This window comes from Pseudopodoces humilis, chromosome 9 (genome assembly GCF_049639895.1).
Source record: "Pseudopodoces humilis isolate 2021_Gansu_Grassland_sample_001 chromosome 9, ASM4963989v1, whole genome shotgun sequence".
In the NCBI taxonomy this organism is placed as follows: Eukaryota; Metazoa; Chordata; class Aves; order Passeriformes; family Paridae; genus Pseudopodoces; species Pseudopodoces humilis.
In genome coordinates, this window is record NC_142208.1 from 18,835,716 (window position 1) to 18,850,741 (window position 15,026).

Consider the following 15,026-nt stretch of genomic DNA (forward strand, 5'->3'; position numbering starts at 1 on the left):
TCTATCTCAAATATTCCTTTATGGAGCAAACAGTTACATAAAGAAAAAAAAATGTAGGTAAGATTGAGCTGCATAAAAGAAAATCTAAATTATTCTGCCTAAATAAACAGCAATTAAACCTAAAAGCTGCCTTCTTTTTAAAGCATCCAACATACTGGGAGCCAATGTCCTCAGCAGGGAAAAAAAAACCCAAATGACAATTCAAATTTATATGCAGTCATACTAAAAACAAACAAACAAAAAATCCAGAAGGTACATGAATATAGTAATCCATACCTAAACCGAACAGAAGCAAAAATCACCGGTAAGGTTTGGGGGTGTTTTGCTTTAGAATAAGGCGCTGTGAGTTGTTGGCTGCAGAGACAGAAGGGCTCTGTGGAGTTCTGGAAGTGGCCAGATGTCTTTATATCTGTCTACAGCATGCTCTGCCTCTCAGCACTTGCCTTTATAATCTCACGCATAATTGGCCTTAATCTGATTATTTCCAGCGCTGTCTACAGTGAGTAACTTGGATAGGTCTATTGGGCCCTACAAATGGCCCACGTGGTGTGCAGAGCAGGGGGGGTGGAGAGGATGAAAAGAAAAACCCGTCATTTCTCAGCAAACGCCAGGAATGTGAACAGCAGCACCACAACCCCATTATTTTCTGAGCGCTGGCGCTCTGGGGCTCGCAGCCCCCTGCGTGTCCCCCCCGCCCCGGGGTGCCCCTGGGCGCTGCCCCGCACCCCGGTGCTGCCGGAGCGCCGGGTAATTGCCGTCGGATGGGTTTTGGGGGGCCGCTCTGCACACGCCTCGCCTTTCCAAGCGATCGTACCACGGCAAAGTTTGATTTTGTTCGCAGCGAGGGGTCTCTGGATTTATGCTCGCTTCCCGTCTGCAAATGATATGCGGCGGGACCCTTCGCAATTACTTTTAAAATGCATCCGAGACATAGGCTCAGCGGAGAGAGATGGCCCTTGCCTCAGCCCGGGTGAAAATTAGACTTTAAAGTACCCAGATGAAATTTTCAAGTCAGGGACGCGGGATTGGATCAAATCACATAAACTGCAAAAAAAGCAAGTATAATGGCGCATAATTGGTTCTGTAATAGCATTACACAAGGATAATAGCCTGTTATGGCCCCCTGCACATTAAGTGCTTCCCTGGCGTAAAGCCTTTATGATATTAAAGGGGGAATATAATGATATTTTGGTTATTAAATGCGTGTAATTAATTTATGCACCACTGAAAATAAAGTTGGTATTATGACCCACTCAAGATGCATCAGAAGATGTAAGTCAGACAACTGTTGATAAGTTCTGGTGTCTATGTTTCGTCTAGACTGCTGATTTTATTTTGGAACAATTGCTTCTCCGGCAGACTACACAAATTTAATATTTTATAAAGATTGTAATGTTCTGTGCAGGAAGGGCGAGCAAATCTACACAGGCTCTCTTAGATCTGATGGGAGTTTAAAGACAGCACATTCATACCAGAGCAAAGGAGATGGATACAGGCAATACAGGTGCAGAAATAGTGATTTTGAAGAGATGATGTCTTTGGAAAGTTGATTCTGTACATATGATCTCATTAAATAAACACTAATAAGCCTTAGAAATATCACCTGCTCTTTTACATTAGGCATAGATGTGGAAATTCCCCTAATGTATATTCAAGCTGAAGTTATGTTCCCATCCTGTGAAGCATTATTTCAGCAAAGCAAGGCAAAAATTAATTTTACTTGAGATACAAATTGATTTGATCTGATCCTATCTTATCCATTCACTTATAATTTTAGCCTAGTAGTAACAGATATAGAAGGCTGTCTTCACGTGTTTCATATATGTTTACATGTCTACACACACTTAGGAATACTTTTGTTTGACAGCAGATATTTGCTCACCATCCAGGCAATACTGAGCAGTAAAGTATACTACGAATTGAGATGGCTTTTACATCACCATCCAAGATCAAAGACCGATGCTCTGAATCTGACTGCACTCAATAGCAGCACAAGCTTAAGGTCAAGCAACCTTAAAAAGAAGGCCATAACCCAGAGGTGCTGCCTGGATCTCCCCTGCCCGTCTCTCCCTCTTGAGCTTTAAAATGCACACAGGGCTGGTACTGTAGGATCCCTTTGCACAGAGACAGATGTGCCTTTTCCTTTTTCTCTGACGTCGGGAAGAGATGAGCAAGATAGTGTTTTATCATAAGAACCCCTAATAAAATAATAATAACTTCATTATGGCGCTCTCAGGCCTTGCTCTTGTCAGGGGGCTGCATTGCTGTTTTGGCTCCAAGACTCACTTTCCCAAGCAGTTTGAAGCCTGCAAGTTCAGCGTATTACAGGAGGGGGAGAAGGCGGAATGGAGCACGGGGAAGCACTCCAAGTCGCCGCTTTTTAAATAGAAGAAGAAGAAGCCTGAGCCGGTCGAGACTCAACTTTCTCCCAAGGACCAGCAGCTGCAAAACAAGGAGATAACTAAGCAATATATAATCCCCCACCCCTCGCCATCTCGGTGTCTGTTTAATTTTAATGCTCGAAAAGCGGGGCTGACATAATTAAAAGTTAACGCTGGGGAGTCCTGGGTGCTTCTCTCAGGCGGACGGAGCCCCGGGGCGGCGGCGCTTCAGCACCACGGAGAGCGCCCGCAGCTCCGCGCCCGACCCTGTACCGAGCTCCGGCCCCGCTCCGAGCCCGGCCCCGCTCCGAACCCGGCCCCGCTCTGCACCCGGCCCCGCTCCGAACCCCGGCCCCGCTCCGAACCCCGGCCCCGTTCCGAGCCCGGCCCCGTTCCGAGCCCGGTCCCGCTCCGCACCCGGTCCCGCTCCGAGCCCGGCCCCGCTCCGAGCCCGGCCCCGCTCCGAGCTCCGGCGCCGCTCCGAGCCCGGTCCCGCTCCGCTCCACCCGTCCCTCCCCCGGGAAAGGCTGCCGGCAGAGCTGCGTCCCTCCGTGTACCCCTGCTGCAGATGCTTTCCTGCGAATCTGGGACCACATTGGAAAAAATATGCAGTAAGTTGCTTGGGATCATGTCTAGTATCTCTCTCTGGTAGTTCTTCTGATCCAGCTGCCAAAGGCAAGCACTAAAAACAAGAATGCAATAACATACAGAGTTACAATATTTCGGGAAAAAAATTACATTTTTATGTAAAGTCCCTAAAGCCTCCGTCATGAACTTAATTTTTATTCCTATTATTATTATTACTGTTGTTATTACTGTGACTATTGTGGCATCAATATTAGTTACTAGGTCTGCAAGAAAAAGTCCAAATAAGTATAATTCTGGATAGACACTTTGCTGATAGTGTCTGTCTTAGAGCAGAACTGTTCCTGTGCTGCACACACAAACACACCTCTTATCTTTCACCCATGAAAACAAAATCTAGGGCTGAACTGCTGAGCAAAATCACTGAATGGATATTTTCCTTGGAAGCACTGAGCTTTGAGGGGATCATTCGTAAAACTCAAGGAACAGCTCAGTTTGATGAAATGGCTCTCTTGCCTTTCCATGTCCAAATGCTTCCTTTCCCGTGCTTCTCAACACCTGACCACAGAAAAAGGCTAGCAGCTAAAAGGTTATTTTACCCTAATTCATGTGCAGTAAAATGTATTTTCCAATTAACCAAATTTGCCGATTTGTCCCGCTTGGACACTCTTATAATTTATAATGTAAAAGTGTTCTTTCTTTATCTAAAGACCAAGGTGACTGCTTTTAATTTTCTGTAACCTCTTTACACTTGATGTTCACCAGACTCATAATGTTAATTGGCTTCATATACGGATCATCAGTTTAATGAAGGAATAAATCCTATGTTGCTTTATGTCCCTCTGTTTTAACAATGATTGCTTTAATGAAGAATGTGACGTGTTTGAAATCAAAGCTGCAGGAGACATTAGAGGTTTTTTTTTGGTTTTTTTTTTATGATGACTGAAATGCTTATTCAAAGCTAAAACCATGAGGTTTTCATATTCCAAAAGCTTTTCTTGAAATAATTTTCCATGGAAAATACTGACCCATTCGTCACCAGAGAACTCTTTCTTTGCAATTATGGGCTGAGACTGAGAATAGCACAGTCCTGTAATATAAACACCCCAATTAGGCTATGAAATTATCTCTAAGCTGATTTTATATCACTGCAGTTTTCATTCAGAGTTCAAGTAAAACTCCCAGTGAGTTATAAGTAGTTAAGTCTGCCTAAATAAAGAGTATTTTTGGTTAACTAGTAAGTCTCTTTGTCAACCTACTGTATTTTCACTGCTCATGGGTAGATGAAGAAATTTACAGGGGAGAAAGAATTGTCAGTTCATACACAAAAGCTCTAGATTGCTGTAGTCTATCTCTCCCCATGGGAATTTTAGGATTTCAGAAGCAAGGGTAAAATGTAATGAAACATGGGCTTGTAGAGGTAAGGTGACTGCAGATCAGAGCATCAATTAGGTCAAGCTGGAAAGCAGCAATTAGACCCAACTGCATGTGCCGGTTACAGTAGCTACAACAGGTTTAAAATGTACAAAGCAAATGCATTCTGGTAATTGAACTTTTATGTTCCTGGTCCCATTTATAATGAAAGTAAGCCTTCCTTCTCTCTCTTCCCTCTGCCTTTAATGGAGACTTCATATACTGGTATGCATATACTGATACATATTTTCTTCTCATTTGACAGCTGTTGTTGATAGAAATTACATGACCCTTAGATAAAGGAACATGCAACATCAGAGAGGAAAGTCTTCTAATCACAGCCTGGGAAAGGGCTAAGCAACAAATTGAATTGGATAGAAATTTCATGACATGGTAAAAGAAGTGCATGAGACAGAAAGGGATATTATCTTAAATTACCTACCACTGAGAAGTCATTCAGTATGCCAGGCCTGATCCTATGATCTCTTGTCTTATGTCCCTGCAAGTGTTAAACTCATTCAATCCAGGTAGGACAATCTTCATGTAGATACACACAGACCTTCACCACTGTCCTCCATATAGCTCTCTTAGACACAGTGTGCATGTTTCCTTATAGAGCTGGCCTGTGAGCACCCAATGAACAGCCCATAAATCACTCTTGCCTCCCTCTCAGTGGAAAACAGTGGCATCTCTAGTGGCACACAAGATTAGTCTGTGTGCCTTCCTCAGTATTCACTGCTCTCTGCCAGGAGCTGTGCCTTTTCCAAACCTGTGCTGAAATGGTATTTCAAGTGACTCAGAGCATAGGATGGGTCTATGCCGGGATGAGGCAAAACAACACTGATTTTCAGGGGGATTGTCTGGGTTTTTAGTAAAGATGTCATACAAAGGTGCTTCTTCCTGGATAAAACAAGTCTTCCAACCAAGAAATATGAATCAAGATTTCCAGGGGAAGGTCTTTCAGTCTATGGCTTTTGAGGACACAGTTGCTTGGCCACAAACACTGGCTCAGCACATTCAGCAGAAAATTTGACACTGATGAACAGTTGATTACAATGTGGATCACAGTCAAAAGTCTATACAGATTTTTAAATACACACACCAGTTTTGTGCTGCCTGACAATTCCATGTAACCTGATAGTTAACCAAGCAAGGTTTCTGTGAGCAGATCTGAACCAGTGTACTGGGGTTTATGCCATAATGTAGCTTTGTGTCACAAGGCCTAAATTTACAGCACCACCAAATCATGGGTTTAGTTAAAGCTTAGTCACTTCTCAGTATCAGATCATTTTCTCAGGGAAAATCTGCAGCTTTTGTTTTCCACAATAAGGCAGGCCATGATCTAGCTCTGAATAAAGGAAGTTAGTATATGTGTGAATCTAAAGCTGCACACATCCTGTGACAACAGAAAGTTAGCAGTCCCCCTTATTCTGTGAATGGCTTCTAACAATAAGCCCAATAGGAAGAAATAAAACATTTTATTAGCTGCTTTAATGCACAATTATCTCATTCACCAAAGGTAAGGCAAATTCACACCTACTAACTACTCTCCTTGCAGGTGAGCTGCACTCCAGGCCAGGAGAGAAGTGGCTTAGGTGTGACATACTTTTGCACAAAGCCATTGAAATGCACCCTGTGGATGTGACAATCTTCTCGAATTAGCCTGAGCACACCATCTCAGTTCTGGGTAAATTGCACCATCCTTTGGGACGAGCCAGGAGTGAAGCTGCCTCTGAACATGAATGCATATGCAGGTGTACATAAGAATGAACCCACATGTATACAGGCATTTGCATATGCAGTCTGAAAGGGACTGGTGATAGTCTGGAGGGTTTGGTATCTGTGGGTAAGCCCTGGAATTTACCATAGGCACCCAGACACCTCTTTCCCGGAGAAAAGCTCCAGGACTATGAATAAATACTATCCTCCATGGGTCTTTCAAATAATTGCCCCATTTCCTACACGAAGAACAGGAACTGTAGTAACTACCCTTGGCAGTCTGGAAGAAACACCGAGCATTCCTAGAAGATTGCCTCATACCAAACAGCATTTTCAAGCCTGCAGTGTGGATAGAAGAGAGCTTACAGCACTGCTGTGATCCAGCTTCCTCAGGGCAGGCACAGAAGTTTTCTCTTCCTCCCCAGCCCACTCCCCCCTCACCACCTCCCCCTGCCACCCAAAAAAAATAAACCATCTCAGATCAATTTCCCCAAGCCCATCCTTTCTGCTTTGCTGTTCCAGGACACGCCCAGCATATCCTTTCTCCTGCTTCAGTGCCAAGAAGCACCTTCCTGACATCTATACCTTGTGAAAGGAGCACCCCAGAAATCCCTTAAACACTTCTACAAACAGGAGACCACTCTTGTGACCCTTGGCTCTCTCCCACATACTCAGACCCCACTGCCGTGTTGTCAGGACAAGGCTTAGTGCTCTCCCCACCTAAAGGAGCAGAGTGTGACTGCACATACCCTACATGCCTGGACCACTTTAGTTCCAAACTTGGACCAAATGCTTTGTCATGGGGCTCAGTGTAACCCTTTAGTTTTACCATGAGTAGGATTTTCTTCTTATTTTGGAATTTTTACATGTTACAGTTAAAGAATAAGAAAGAAATTCACCTTTATTCTAAAGCAAAACAAAAAAAAAGGCAACAAAAAGAAAGAGCCTACTTGTGCTTAATTGTTATCCTAATTACAAGTTGTGGTGTAGTGTAAATTTTTCCCTTGGCATTATTATGAACCTCATTTCCTTACAAAGTCCAGGATAAACAATTCCAATATATTTTGTTTTAATTATCACGGTTTAATGGGGCATAATAAGACTAAGTTGAGTGGTGCAGAAAAAACAATAATTTAATGTGTGCAAAACTACCTAGTGCTCCTAGCTTGCCTGTGCATATTTCACCTATTGTAGGGCAGCACTATGTTAGCTAATATTCAGTTCGTCCATCATTTATTTATTAATCATACTTGCTTTTCAGTAGAAAATTTTGTTTTCTTTTTTTCCTGGCATCTGAAACAAGAACACATTAAGATATCCTAGAAAAACAATGGGCAGTTCTCTGGGTTGAGCAGTGAAGGATGAAGCTGATACATAGCTGAAAGTGCTGGAAGCATTTGTCATGCATGGACAGAAGATCAGATATGTTGGACACAGAACCTGCCTCTGCCAATCTACTCCAAATGCTGCCAGTAAAAACTTCTGGCTTCATTTCTTAGGGCCTCTACCAAAAGAAGCAGAGATAAAACATCAGCTGAAGTCACCATTCAGAAACAACCTTGTCCAAACTCCCTGTAGATGCATTTTGCCACTCCCAAGGTGTGGTTCCTACAGAGTTAAAACACTGCAGGTACTTCTGCAGTGAAAAGGGAAAAGTGCTAAAGAGCAGCCTGGGAAATTGAACACTAAAAGGAGACCCTTTATGGCCCTCTATGGCTTCCCAAGATTCGTTTGGCAATGACACTGAATCCCACAGCTGGGTGTGGCTGATGCAGCAGTTAGAACCACACTGCTACCAGATTTACATTCCACTTTACCAGGGCAACTGTATACCAAGATCAAAATTCTTTCACTCGAGGAATAACTACTGGATCCTCCCTGAAGGGAAACATGTCTGTTCTCCTTATCTGTCACACTCCTTGACACAGAGGACTTGATACAGTACCCACTGAAGCCATTGGGAATGTCCTCTCTTCTGGAAAATTATTTGATTCATGACTCTATGAGAGAGGTTCAAATACAATACAAACAATACCAATGTTTATTTAATGTTATTACATTTATTTAAAAATTAGCATTTTATAGTACAGATTAATTTAATACACCCCAAGTGTCAGGGTTTTAAATAAAATAAATTTATTATAGACATCAGTATTTACAGAAAGACATTACATATTTTTTTTCCTTTTTTAAAGTCTTGCAGTAAAAAAATTCTCCATGAAGATTCTGCCCATAGGAGATGCCACATTCTGTGAGAGGGTCAATGGAGACAAGAAACCTAACCAGGCTTAAGATACAACTCAATTAATTGACTGAGGAATGGCAGTGGGCTGGTTACCTGCATGAAACTGTAGCAAGACTGAAAGACCTCAAAGGGCCCCATCCAAGCTTATGTCCTCCTATTCTTCAAGAAAGGGAGGGGAATCAGCAAGTACATTTCACCAAACTCTCCTCATACACTGGACCAGACCAGTATCTAGCATATTCTCATGGACCTCCAAAGCGTCATGATTTTTTTTCTTCTTGCTAAACCACAAGGATTCTGACCCAAGCTTAGGATTCCACAGTACAGCAAATACACAAAGGCAGTATCTGGTGCCACACACCCTAACAGCCATTACAGACACAGGCACTGGTCTCACCATAAAGGGTTGCAGCCCTGAGATAGGAGCCAAGTATACTGATTCCCAGACAAATACTGACCTCTGGGCTCCTTCAGACTGGCTAGCAAGTCCCATGGGGATTATGAAGAGGCCTCTGCATTTGGTAGAGCTCAGGGGAAGAAGTCCATTTCCTGGTAATGCATGATTTTCAAGTGGTAGAGACCTCTGAAATTAGCTCTGTGCAAATACTTACCCTGAAAGCTCAAAGCAGGACTGAACATCCCCACTGGATCATGCAGCCAAAACTGACTAAGGCTGTGCTACTAAGACACCTGCATCCCATTCTGGATTGAGGCAGGATGCCATGCCTGTTAAATTACTGGAAATTCTGAGCCTTGGTACACAGAACAAGACCTTAATTTTAACTGTCACTTTAATGTGTTTCACTTCCTTCACATAGCAAGTTCCTGATTTTAACAGTTTCCTTGGTGTACAGGCACTCAAAGAGCTCTCCATGGAGGTCTTGAAGTCTGCAGCTCTTCACAAGCCAGCCACCTTCCTACACAGTCATGGTGAGAGGAGAAAGATTTGAAGCACAGACCAGTTTCTGTCTCTCCTACCCTGTAAACTGATATGCCATCTCCTTTGGTATCTTTGGTGGCAAATGGGGAACTGAATCCAGGTGCATACCAAATGCAGAAAAAAAAAAAGGTCTTGCTAATGACAACCACACCTTGTTGCCACCATGTCTTTATAATTTTTAAGGACGACATTCTGTTTGTCATCAAAGTAGAGAAGATTGAGGGACTTCAATTCATCTGGCACACAGCAGGGCATGCTGACATCTTGAGACAGTTTCAGGGTATAAACAATGGACTGAACTGTAGCATGGTTTGTTGCATTTAGACTTTCCCCCAAAGGGAAGATGCAGGACCCTCTGCAATGAAATGCATTGTATCCACTTGGGTAAATAATCCATCCTGACCAGCCAATAGCATGGAAGTCTACGTAGAGTTCCCTTTGGTGACATGCTGTTAACGGGCTTTTGGCAGCATCGGCTACGGCAGCTCGGGGTTTCCTGCTCATGCTGGCACTGCTGCTTTGGATGACATCAGTGCCATGAGAAACATGTGAGGCATCAGATTTGGCAGGGTTTGTTTCTGATTCTGAAAGGAAGCTGTATGTCAATATTTCACAAACAAAGTTAATTTACTAAGTACACTGTTCTGCATGAAGGTCTAATAAATAAATCTACATCAAAGTCTTCAGAGCAGATTTTAAAACGGCACCTAACCTGTGAATGTACCAGAAGGGGCGTGTATTCAATTGCCATGTCAGCCATACTTCCAAATCTGTCAAATCTTGTGTTTCACTTTGAGTTCTGGAAAATCCCCAGTTCAGCAGAAATAGAAAAGAAAAACGCAATGATCTATCAAATATTCTGTGAACGCCACAGTCCCTCTTCAGGGCTGAATCTGGTCAGAAAGGTATTAACCATCCTCTGCAACACACATTATTCTAGGCAGTGCTAACAGAGGGTGGAGATCACAGCCTTTTTCTCTCCAGTATTCTCCCAGGAACTCTACCCATACACTTGCAAAGCAGGATGTGCAGTAACCTGGTAATGTGTAAAGCAACATTGTAAAAAATACATTTTTCAAATTTTTGATCCTAAAAAAAGCCACCACCATGTTTACAGAGCACTGGTAAAGAATGAAGCATACTGACAATAGGATGCTTTCTTAAAGTATCTTCTGAGAAGCCCTGAGGTCCATGGAGATCCATGTACACAGGCTGAAACTCGCTGATATATAGAACAATCTGTGTGGTCACTGACAGATAGACAGGCCTAGAGAGTTTCTTTGTTAAGAAATTTCTCATCCTGACACAGTATCCCGTGTAGAGCTTGATGCTCATTAAACTGGATCTAGGCTTTCACTATTAATTTTTAACTTTGCATTTATCAGGCCCTAAAATCTAGCCTTAGCTGATTTTACACCAAGGTCAGTGGGAGAAGACACTGTTTTGTATTTTAAGGCACTAGGGCGTTGTCTTGGATGAAAGCAGCCTTTAGTCACAATGCTAATTAGTCACAGAAGTTAAATAGGTGCTTAAAAACCAAGCCAAGGACAGAGAACTACAAATTGCTTATTTAACAACCTCTTTCACTCTTAAAATCACACTTAATGATTTCACACTTACGGATACTTTACCAGAATTTTGATAAATTATTCCAGGTCAGAGTTTTTTTCAGTCTAAAACTACATACAATTTTAACGCAAATTTAACCACCACAAAAATAATGTAAGTAGTACTTAAAAAGTAAGTAGTACTCCTTTACAAACTAAATAAACCAGATTCCCCTTAGGATTAATCTGGCACACACAGTTTTTGTGAGGGGAGAGGCAACTTAGGATGCCGGTGACCTACTAAAAAGGACTATCAAATCCAATTTTGATTGCTGACAAAGCTCAACTTCAAACTGGTTTAATACTGAAGCAAATAACTGAGGTTAGGTCTACGTGAGGTAGCAGGAGGTAACAGAAGATGAACAGGCAATTCATATTCTAAAAGTGCACTTACTTGTAGCAGAGCGTACAAAGCTGTGAGACCTCTGTTTGTTACTGTTTGTGAAGAGGACGAGGAGAGCGTTTCTACTCTCCTGCAAAGTGCTTTGGCTCTTGGCAAATGTAACCACGTCGTGTTTCATTCCATTGCTGGAAACGTGTGTTGTAGTTATCCAAAAGCCATGGTTGGAGCTGCTGTTTCCAACCCACTTGGAAACCTGGTGAAGACAGGGAAAAGAAAAAAATATTGTTTCAATATTCTAATTACAGTATTATGATTAAACAACGTTTATATTAGGAAAAGAGAATAGGCAACAAGCTATGAGAGCATAAGGACATATATTATAACAGAAGTGAGATAACTGTATAGCTGAGACTCCACTGAGTTTAATATTTAAACCAGTAATTCAACACTTAAAAATACAAAATAGCATATGCATCCCCAAAGCTACATTTACAGAAAGATAATCAATTTCAGAGAATTTAGCAGTGAACACTTGAGTGTAGAAGTTAATATTAAAATAAACTCTCTCTGACTTTCAGCAGAAATTTATTTTTCATAGCAATCTCAACACAGTAATACGAACTCTCCAGACTTTTCATACCATTAAGACTTATGTAAAGCTAAAAACCTTGTCATTTGAAGAAATTCACAATCAAGCAAATTTATTTATTGAATTGTTGTAATAACACACTGATCGATTAGGCCAGGCCATTCTCTAGCAGGAATATCATGACTTAAGATGGAACTCAACCAATCATCCAAGCATGCTGTTCAGTCTGATCATAAAGCTTAGGCAATGAAAAACACTGTCCCAGAGTACAGCTTAAAACCACGTGTGCGTTCTTTTGCTACAGAAAGTCACTCACCTACTGTTACAATTTATGGGTATCTTCAAAACAAATCTTGAAGATTACAAATACAGAAGATTATGGGGGAAGTACAAATACAGACGTCTATCGGGAACTTGAATGACAGGCAATCCAACCATGACAAACTCCGGAAACACAATGCTAGGTTTGGGTTACTCAGTTCTCACCCTGTTTGTGCTCCTAGCAGCTCATAAACACTTCTTTAATTCAGGTAGCACCAGGTGTACTTTTAAGGGTAGAAAGAAAGCTTCTCCCTCTACTGCTGTCCTTCTGTTTGAATTGACCTCAAAACCCAGTTTAATGGCAATGCTGGAGTTATCAGGTGTCACCTTAAAAGTTTTAGAAATAAAATTAAGTCGGACTTTTCTGCTTACTGTCTGTGTGACATTGAAGACTTCCCAGCCTTCCGCATAGAGGGACAATAACCTTGATGCAATGAGATGTTTTTTCTGCGGCTTATTTTCACTCTCCAAGAGCTCATACACTTCCACCTAAAAACCAGAAATATAAAAGAAAAACATTAAGAAATTGTTTTGATTGTTCTTACAGAAAAATGGAAGGATGAAAATTATGCAGGTTTCTGCTGCATCACAGCTGTAAAACTGTACTGTCATTCTAAAAGAGGTAAAAAGTAGATTTTGGACTGTTTAACAGAAAAAGTTATCGCTACATACATGTACTTCTAGGTAAGTTCAGAGGCAGGATGCTAGACTGTAGATACTATAGAAAAATATCCTGATCATCCCTATCCTGTTTTGAACACCTGATACCATAAAAGTCTTCTGTTCCTCCACATATTTGTCTTCAGGTCTGCAAAAAGTCCAATCCTGCCCTTTGCCAGAGGAATAGATACACTCAATTTCCTTACAAGCCCTGTTTTCCCATTAATCCCTGGCTGCTATTACTATTCTTTGGAGCAGCTCCAGAAGATAAATTTCAATTCGAATTTCGAAATATCTCAAATCCCAGAAAAGTAGTTTGATTTGGGATGGGTCTGACATTGGTATCTTTAGGGAAAGCTCACTGCCATAGCACAAAGGTCAGTGGAAAGCCAAAGTCAAAACTTTGCATTCTTCTCTGCATGCTGAAGGAAAAGAAAAAGTGAGGATGACAAAAGAAAAATAACATTAAAGCAGGTTTGTGTGGTACGTAGTCGCACGCCTTATGTTTCAGTATTAGTAACAAAGATAGCAGAATTAAGTGTTTAACTATTTCCCCACTTACTTTGCAGAAGTGTTGCACGTCGGACCTTCTGGACCGATGTGTCCTCTTAAGCTTGAAGACCCTGAACTCGGCTTTCAGCATCTGCTCGCCCTTCTCCATCGCGCTGATGTCGAAGTAGAAGTGGCGGTGGTCCACGTGAACTGGAAAAGACCCTTCTTTAGGAACAAGGCCGGACCCCGCCGGGCCCGCGCCCGCCCGCCCGCCCGCCGCGGGGATTCACCGCGGGCTCGGCCCCGCCGCCCCAGGCCCACCTCGGTCCTCGAAGCTGCGCACCACGTCCCCCTGCAGCAGCCCCGGGGCGCGGGTGATGCCGTTGGCGTCGGCCACCTTGTTGAAGAGATCCACCATGAACTGGGGCGGCTTCCTGCGGGGCAACACGTCGGGCGGCAGCTCCTCGATGTCGAAGACCTCCCGCAGGCGCTGCAAGGCCGCCGCCAGCACCTCGTCCCGCGGGTCGGGCCGCAGGGGCAGGGCGTTCGCCGCCCGCAGGCTCAGCAGCCCGGCCAGGCACAGCCACAGGCACGGCGGGCGGGTCGCCATGGACCGCGGCCGTGACCGCGCTGCGTGAGGGGGCAGCGGCCCTTCGGCGAGCCCGGCCCGGCCCCGCTGGGCGCGGCCAGGCGAGTGCGCGGAGCTCTGGTCAGAACGTGCGGCCCTGAGGGCCAAAGGCCCCGGGCAGGGGAGACCGCGCCGCGCCCGGGCCATCAGCGGCGCTTAAAGATTCAATGGGGTATCACCGTGCACTCGTCGGCATCACAGCGACCGCCGGGCCCGCTCGGGGGCTCGGGATGCCGCGGGAAGGACCAGGTATCAGCGAAGAACACAGCACCTGAGAAACCTTTACATCGACCGAAATTTCAGCCGAAAAAGGCTGTGATTTGGAGATTACTGAGCCCAGGTGATGTCTCCTGTCGTTGCCGCAGCAATGAAAAGTACACTGGGACCCGGGCGTGAGCTTCTGTACTCCCCTGCCTCCGGAATGCCCGGGATCCCCGGTACCTTGCCGGCTCTCAGCCTGAGGAATGCCCGGGATCCCCAGTACCTTGCCGGCTCTCAGCCTGAGGAATCGCCGCTGGAGCGGCCCCGGTGCCGCGGGCTTGGCCGGGCTGCAGGACGGAGGCTGCAGCTCCCCAGGGTCAAACTCCGGCCCTACGGCTGCCCAGGGAGAGGAGGCTTTAAGGACAGAGTCTGGAGTTCTGCTAGTGCAGTGCAGCAAGAACTGCCAGGCTTCGAAGTGTTCAGGGATGGGGCTTGAATACACATTCCGACGAGCTCTTTTAAGGCTTAACTATTTCCCAGAGTCAACCAGCTTTCAGTATTTTGCCTTTTCCCCCCACCCATTGGTTGATGAAGGGGATTCCACATCCCCCACCCCTAGAGAAATACAAAAACAGAAAACCAACCCAGACGAACCCATCCCAGCCCTAAGGATCCTGCATAGTCGTCCTTTTCAAGGCAGTCTGGCAACTTACAGAGGAGCAAATAGATCTTCCTGATGGTTTGTGCAGCAGTGCCTGTTCTGCTTGTGCCACACTGTGCTGTGCTCTCTTTCCAGGCAGGAAAGTATTGGGAGGTATTTTGTGGGGCAGATAAAAATGTCTACTGGCTCCTCTACTCAGCCACACGACGTTAGACAGGAGTACTTGCTTTGAGCAACCAGG

At 44.1% G+C, this 15,026-nt stretch overlaps 1 protein-coding gene across 1 annotated transcript; it reads right to left on the minus strand.

Moving 5' to 3' along the window:
* Positions 1-9,418: 9,418 nt before the first annotated feature.
* LOC102111754 (bone morphogenetic protein 2-like) lies at positions 9,419-13,905 on the minus strand. The gene is made up of 5 exons (XM_088059892.1): positions 13,617-13,905; positions 13,366-13,505; positions 12,516-12,632; positions 11,285-11,486; positions 9,419-9,867 (listed from the first exon to the last, which is right to left on the minus strand). The coding sequence occupies exons 1-5, from the start codon at positions 13,903-13,905 to the stop codon at positions 9,419-9,421; spliced, it is 1,197 nt and encodes a 398-aa protein (XP_087916018.1).
* Positions 13,906-15,026: the final 1,121 nt, after the last annotated feature.

What these genes read in the sequence shown, in the direction of transcription:
- LOC102111754 (XM_088059892.1), bottom strand. Translation starts at nt 13,905, where the DNA reads ATGGCGACCCGCCCGCCGTGCCTGTGGCTGTGCCTGGCCGGGCTGCTG. An exon ending in GCGCAGCTTCGAGGACCGAG is followed by an intron (nt 13,506 to 13,616) that starts GTGGGCCTGGGG and finishes GGTCTTTTCCAG; the next exon opens with TTCACGTGGACCACCGCCAC. An exon ending in CTTTGTACGCTCTGCTACAA is followed by an intron (nt 9,868 to 11,284) that starts GTAAGTGCACTT and finishes GCTTCCTTTCAG; the next exon opens with AATCAGAAACAAACCCTGCC.